The 7,423-nt window shown below is 54.7% G+C and overlaps 2 protein-coding genes across 2 annotated transcripts; one reads left to right on the plus strand and one right to left on the minus strand.

Moving 5' to 3' along the window:
• Nucleotides 1–952: 952 nt before the first annotated feature.
• CTAM01_15204 (cytochrome P450) lies at nucleotides 953–2,745 on the minus strand (the record flags this gene model as incomplete). Its single annotated transcript, XM_060531202.1, has 4 exons — nucleotides 953–1,273; nucleotides 1,337–2,091; nucleotides 2,158–2,235; nucleotides 2,280–2,745. 4 exons carry the CDS (start codon nucleotides 2,743–2,745, stop codon nucleotides 953–955), a joined length of 1,620 nt encoding a protein of 539 aa, XP_060374239.1.
• A 2,762-nt stretch (nucleotides 2,746–5,507) lies between these two features.
• On the plus strand, nucleotides 5,508–7,073 carry CTAM01_15205 (tannase and feruloyl esterase; the record flags this gene model as incomplete). The annotated part of the gene is made up of 1 exon (XM_060531203.1): nucleotides 5,508–7,073. One exon carries the CDS (start codon nucleotides 5,508–5,510, stop codon nucleotides 7,071–7,073), a length of 1,566 nt encoding a protein of 521 aa, XP_060374240.1.
• Nucleotides 7,074–7,423: the final 350 nt, after the last annotated feature.

Below are 7,423 nucleotides of genomic sequence, written 5' to 3' on the forward strand. Positions count from 1 at the left end.
TATCTCTTCGCCGAGTCCTGTCCTGCAGGTTTTCTGCAGGCATGGCCTGCTTCAATGAGTGCCCCGGATCGTAAGCCTCCGTATCCGTGAGCCAAGTGACATCGCGTCGATCAGGCTTGCACATCCCCCGCCACTTCTCGGCCGCATCCGTACCATTCTTTCCACGTCGAGTGCTTCATCGATGTACAGTCCCAGCTACTAAGCTTCTGTCCCTGTTCCTGCAGACCTGCCCTATCCTTCCGTTAACCATCCCTCACCTATGGAGAACGTGTGTGTGCTCAAGGCGAGATGCGGCTGCTCTCTGCCCCTCCATCACGGGCAGCGGGCCTCAGTTCCCAAATACAGTCAACTCTATTCGGAGGTATCTGCGGGAAGCATCCTAGGAAAGACGGCTGCGAATTCCAGCTTGAAATCGGGTTCAAGATTAAGAAGTATCGAGAACGAGCAGCAAAAGTTACCCCCTCCGATGATGGTTGAGCTTCTCGAGCCAACCCCGCCATGCAGTCCTCAGCGCGGAAACTTCTTCCGCCAATCGCTTGGACGGAGATTCCCGTTCTTGGTAGTTTGACTGCTCAGAGGCTCCGCGATCAATTCGGGAAACAAGATATCTTGCTTGGCTACGTGGTATTAGTGCTACCCAAAAGCGAAGCTTATTGACGAGAAATTTCTCGGTCTCGCATTGCTGCCCGTCGAGCCGATGTCTCGGATTTCTCGATATCGCACACGCTTCTCGTTCGAAGTAGCTTCTGAAATCATTCTGGGCTATTCCTGATTTTCAGGCGATTAATTGTCTGCACTAGTCTCATGACATGATTGCTTTAGGACGAGGCTTTTGACCGGGTCACCTCAACAAGGCGGTAGCTCCAACAGCCTTGTCGCCTGGCCGTATTGTCTTTCCTTTTACACCAGAGATCCGCAGCACGCAAGCCTCAATAAAGTCTCCCTTCGTGCCTCAGACAACATCCTTGCGACGCCTGATCAGGACCTTGGCCCTAGGATTCGCCAGAGTAGAGAACCCAAAACGCATAGGCTCAACACTACTCTTGTCCACATCATCCGCCAGCTTGAACTCGTACCCGAGCAAGATGTGCGACATGATCAGCTTCGCAGAGCTCGCGCCAAAGAACCGACCTGGGCACGCGTGCGAGCCGAGCCCGAAGCCCATGTGCTCCGGCGACACGCTCGCGAGCTGCGCGTTGTGCTCGTTGTTGCCGCCCTCGCGCATCCGGAGGAAGCGTCGGCCGTCAAAGGTTTCTGGGTTTGGATAGATCTCCTGTGTTCAGGAAGTTAGCGATCTGGTCGGCATGGACCACTGAAAAGAGATGGAATGTCTTACCGGATCCCACATGTTCGCGGATGATACGGCAACGCCGGTCGTCTTGGGCAGCACGGTGCCGTCACTCAGTTTCACGCCATCTTCCATCACGCGCCTCCCAAGAGCCACTATTTGCAAGTTAGCAATGACACAATGCGTAGTCGATGAAAGTAGCTGACCCGACGCAATGGGCTTGAGACGCAACGTCTCCTTCAGCACACTGTCCAAAAGCCTCAGATTATACAACGTCGAGCTCTTCCACCCACCCCTCGTCTCCCTCACAATCTCCCCCCTCAACGCCTCCGTCACCTCCGGATTCACACACAAATCCAGCAAATTCTGCGACACCATATCTGTACTCGAAGCATTCGCAAGAATCGACAACCCAAGCTGCTGAAACGCCGCATTCTGCGCCGTCCGATCTTGCTGCTTCTTCGCCAGCTTCTCGATCCACGCCAACGCGTTATCAAACACGACCCCACCCTTCTCGGCCTCCTGCTCGCGGCGCTTCTGCAGGATTGGCTCGATAGCCTGCCGCGCGGTGCGGAGCATCTGGCGCAGCTCGCGGCAGCAGGGGAGGAACCAGTGGACGAAGCGGCGGACGGGGGCCGGGTAGGAGCGGAGGACTTTGGCGGCGGCCATGGCTTTTTGGGGGTAGTTTATGGTGATAGTGAGCCAGGTTGGGTCCCGGCAGAGTTCGGGGCCGAGGAAGACTAGGGCAGAGACGCGGGCGACGATTTGGGCGATTGTCGGGGCGAGAGTGATTTCGTGCCATTCTGAGATGGTGTTAGAGAGGACATAAGTATTTCAAGTAAGGGTATGAGATGATTGGTTAGATGTACCTTCGTTATCCGTGAAGACGTCTTTCAGAGCGTTGGCTGCCTCGTCTGCGAGCGGTTGTGATAATTTGGCTACGCGGCCTAGATGAGCAAGTTGTGAGACCGGCCGGGTTCCAAAGACTCACCAACATCACTCTGAGTGAGATGAGTTCGGATCATCTCACGGATGAGCTCGCTTCCCGAGCTAAAGTAAGGCTCGAACCCCGGTGTCCCGGCCTGCCAGTAGGCCAGGAGGAACTCGGTCGAGCTCAAGCGGTTATCATTCTTCACATCGTGGCAGAACTCAGGCGCCAGAACCGTGAGGGTGCTGCCCTGGCCGGTGAAGACTCTGAATGGCTTGCCGCCGTATTTCTTGGCTCCCTTGGCAAGGAGGGCTCTCCCGCCTGTCAGGTATTCCTCCTTAGTCTTGTTGATGACTGGGTAGATCTCGACATCTTGGAACTTGTGTCGAAGAGGTGCTGCGATGACTGAAGCTAGTACGAGTAAGGCTAGCCAATAGAGGCTGGGGTTGGACGCAGGAAGCGATGAGGATAGCTTTAGGCTTGCAAACTCTGCCCAGCTGGCTGGTGTAGTTGATACGTTCGTATCCATGATGTGGTGATCGGAACTGGGTCTGACACTATCTCAGAAGTGGCTTGCGGAAAACTATCCCCAGTACAGGTGAGGGTTCACGAACTAAGGCTCAGTCTTTAGAGCCGAGATTCAAAAATTCTTTAAATTTGACCTATTCACTATGAGTTTGAATAAACCTTCTCGTTCAATCCGACTGCTACTCTGACTCCAAAGGTGAGCTGGCTCAAAGTACCTACTTAACCTGTCGCCCAATATTTTCGCCGCGATTCTCATTGTGAAGAGCACGAGGTGCTAGGGAGTACATAGACTTCTCTGTGGCATGGAAGCGAATGAGTCGATGAAGAAAACTACTACGGAGCTGGGGCTCGGTCCGAAACCTTCGCGCGGATTGTCTTTCGGACCGCTACATTGGCTGCTGAGAGCATCATTCAAATGACACATTTAGTACTCTCTTTAACGTGTGTTAGTGGTTTTGCTGGTAGATGAAGGGTGCTTCAAGACGTCAGGTTGAAGGGAGAGACAGCGACTACGACCGCAGCGCTCGATCAATCCACCTGCTTGTGTGGGTGCGCTAATAGAAGGCGGAAACCCGGCATCATGGTTGCCGGCCGGCCCTATGATTAGTACTAACACACCCTTTAGCTCCGCGTCGTCGGGTCCGAGATCTAGTCGGAGGTCATCCCTACGGACATAACACAGCGGATTTGTAGGCGGCATTATTACGGATTATCTCTTGACTACTGTTGTAGTGCACTGGATATCAACGACTACTCTGCTCCAGTTGCGTCTCCATACGGAGCGTTACAGTGGTGCCCGGAGCGGTGATCAAAGCGTCAAATTCTTCTCTCGATCGGATGACTGACAAGCAGGCGGAATCTTCCGCGGTGTAAAGTCTGCGATAGCCCTTGTATCAACGGACCGAAAGAGACAAAGTGCCTCAGTCAGTACTCTATCGCTACGGCTTTGAAGTGATGATCGACGGCTGCGCCGACTTGGCTTCGGTCGGCGGGTCCCCAGATGGAAGAGATTGTTGAAGGGACATGACATGGAGGCCGGGTTTTCCGAGTCAGTCGGACTTTGCGTTCCTCACGGCTCAACTCCCCCCTCTTGGGGGCGCAAAACATCATGCAGCTAAGTCACGCAGCGTGCCGAAACCCCAAATACCCCTCTGCACTAAATCTTCGGGAAGCCAGCACGGGTTATGTCTAAAACCTCATGATCCGTGGTTGAAAGAAATCCAAAAGTGTCCATTTGGGGAATGCCAAGGTGTCATGTGTGCAACGTCGTAGATGGAAAAAAAGATTAGATGACGCCGAGGATAATGCCGCAGGTATAGCCCTCTCACACGTCTCGTTTTGGCAGGCCGCTCTGAGCGTCATTCGTTTTCCGATATTAAGGGGAGTAAAGGCCATCTGGACGCGTATGCAGGTAGGATCCATAAGCAAGAAATCAGCAAAAGGAAACAAATTGATTCCGTAGTAGAGAACTGTCAGTGTCGAGGAGTTCGAGAGGGTCAGATCTACAGGGACTCCCGCAAATGGTTGCAACGAAAGAGGCAACATCAGATACATGGGTGTTGCTTGTCGGGCCGCCGCGCGACTCGGACGATCTGAGGACCTCTGTCAGCGGATTTTTGCGTGTTTTGTTCAGAGTCCTGACTCTTGAAACATCAAACTTTTTCACAGAGGCAATTTGAATGGATCCGCAAGAGAAACAACGAGGGAACACCCGTACAGTGGTCTCTGAAGCTCTCGAAACACGCATATCACACTTCTCTCGAGTTGTGTAGATATCCGTAGGGATACGATTACTCAACAACCCGGCGCTCAATAACGACCTTCCATTCTCTTGGGAGATCGATTTCCAGCTCCTCCGTCACAAAAGCTACCAATGTTGGGTTTCCAAGGCCCAGACTACCCAGCCCCCGGGTAAACCGGCGTCTCCCCGCACGTGGAGAAGCGTCTCCTTGCATCTAGTGACACTGGGGAAATGCGCTTCTCCAGTTCTTCCCCATCGCACAGGCTACGCTAATTCCACTCTCCGCTCTTCTCGTCAGCAAAAGCCTCCACCATCCAAACAAGCTTCATCACAGTTTTAGAGTTGAACTGGCTCTAGATTCGTCGTCTCTTCCTTGCCTGCCGCGCGCGGCCCAACTTCCGCTTCAGAGCAAAGTGAGTTGGCACGACTCTTGCTCACATGAGCAAAAGCCACAAAGTGAACATGACGAGGCCTGTCTTCCGCCCGGTAGAAGACTCTTCCGCCGCGATCAACCCCCGGAGAGCATACCCCAACCTGGTCGCCTTCTCCGCACTCGCCATTGCCGATGCATGGTTATCCCCTCAAGCTAACACGTGTAGTCTACCAGTGTGGGGAGAAAAAGGCAGGTCGCTATGCCTCATTCTAATGCTGTCAGAGCTCTCCCAGATGCTCGCCTTGAATCAGGCATAGACCGCCCAGTGTTTGCTTTTGTCTGGAAGGTCGCCTTGTCCAGTCGTGCCGTGGCTAACTGCCGTCACTCCACGCCGACCGGCACGCCACCCGAAGGGATCGCCGAGGGTGGGCATCGATTTGCTACTAGTCTTCTTGCCAGGGTTGCGTTGAGATGAACGGCCTGGCATCGTCACATTGGAGACTACCTTACTTCTGGATACCAGTTCGACTACAGTACCTATTCCATTGCCGTTATAAAAGAAGCCATTGAGCCCCAACACCTCGGCGTAGAGGACCGCCAGTCTCGAATGGACCTTGGAATCTGTCCTATTCAACGCCCATTCGCCGACATGAAGTCCGTCAACCTTTCTGCGATGCTGCTGGTGCCAGCGGCTCAGTACGTCATGAGCGCTTTCGCCGACGACTGCAGCGCCCTCGCCAACAACTTGAAGCTCCCAAACACCACCGTCTGGTTTTCCACTCCCGTCTCTGCCGGAACCAATATCACCTTCCCAGAGAACCACCCGACATGTACCCGCCCTGGTCAGGTCGTCGGAGTCGACATTTGCCGTGTGTCCATGTTGACCACTACCGGACCCATCAGCAACGTTAGTATTGAGGCCTGGCTCCCGTCCAACTGGATCGGCCGTTTCTTAAGCACCGGCAATGGAGGCACTGGCGGATGTATCCAATACGAGGACATTGCCTACGCCGTCTCACGAGGCTTCGCTGCAGTCGGCGCCAACAATGGACACAACGGCACCATTGGCTCGCCCTTCCTCAACAACCCCGGCACCATTGAGGACTTTGCCTACCGATCCCTCCACACCGGCGTCGTCATTGGCAAGGAGACGACCAAAGCCCTCTACGGCAAGGAGCACACCAAGTCATACTACCTTGGATGCTCGACTGGTGGAAGGCAGGGCTTCAAGGAAGCCCAAGACTTCCCCGACGACTTTGACGGTATCGTGGCTGGTGCGCCCGCCTTCGCCTTCAACAACTTGACATCCTGGAGCGGTCACTTCTTCACCGCCACCGGCACCTCCGACAAGCCGACTTTCCTGTCGGCGGACCTCTGGACTCTCGTCTACAAAGACCTGCTTAACCAGTGCGACGGTCTCGACGGCCACGTCGACGGCATCATCGAGGACCCTGATCTGTGCCAGTACCGCCCCGAGTCTCTCATCTGCGGTGCCAACCAGACGGCAAACTGCTTGACCGGCGTCCAGGCCCAGACGGTCCGCACCGTCTTCTCCGACCTGTACGGCCAGGACGGAAGTCTCGTCTACCCCCGCCTCCAACCCGGTGCCCAGCCCACCCAGATCCTGCTCGCCGGCCGCGCGTTCCCCTACACCACGGACTGGTTCCAAAACGTCATCTACAACGACACGACCTGGGACCCGGCCACCATCGGCCCCAAGGACTTCGCCGCCGCCGCCGCTCAGAACCCCGGCGGTATCGAGACCTGGAAGGGCGACCTCTCCGGCGTCAAGGACCGCGGCACCAAGGTGCTGCACTACCATGGCCTCCAGGACCCCATCATCAGCAGCGACAACAGCGCGCGCTACTACAACCACGTCTCGCGCACCATGGGCCTCACGTCCGCACAGCTCGACGAGTTCTACCGGTACTTCCGCATCTCAGGCATGAACCACTGCAGCGGCGGTCCCGGCGCCAGCTTCATTGGCAACAAGGACTCTGCTGTTGCCGGGTTCGAGCCCGAACGCAATGTTCTCTCGGCCATTGTCCGGTGGGTTGAGGAGGGCGTCGCGCCGGATTCGATCCTTGGCACTGCGTTTGTCAATGGTACGCAGGGTGGCCAGGTTGCTTTCACGAGGAAGCACTGCAAATACCCCACGCGCAACGTGTACAAGTCCGGAGACCCCAACTCTCCTGATAGCTGGACTTGTGTATAATGTCCCTTGCTTGTGTTTAGTCTGCTTCTGATGTACATATTGCTTACTGCACATTACCATAATATGAATGACAAGATCACGTGTACTATAATTCAATTGAATGAATGACAGCAGTGAAAATTAGTCTAGGGAGCTCGTCTCGTAATTGCCTCATGACTGCCTCAGTGTGCAATTGACGCTGTTCATGCTGAAAGCCCGGATCACTTGGTATTCCCACTGTTTCTCTTCCCGTAGAGGGAGAGGGCAAAAAAGGAAAGGAAATCTCGACTCGAGCTCGCTACCATCTAGAAGTGTACTCTTATTCCATCACAAAGGTTATATATATGAATACGCAGGTAACACGTGGTAAC

The sequence above is a fragment of the Colletotrichum tamarilloi genome (genome assembly GCF_030869305.1).
Source record: "Colletotrichum tamarilloi strain Tom-12 chromosome Unknown Scaffold_152.1, whole genome shotgun sequence".
Taxonomy (NCBI): Eukaryota; Fungi; Ascomycota; class Sordariomycetes; order Glomerellales; family Glomerellaceae; genus Colletotrichum; species Colletotrichum tamarilloi.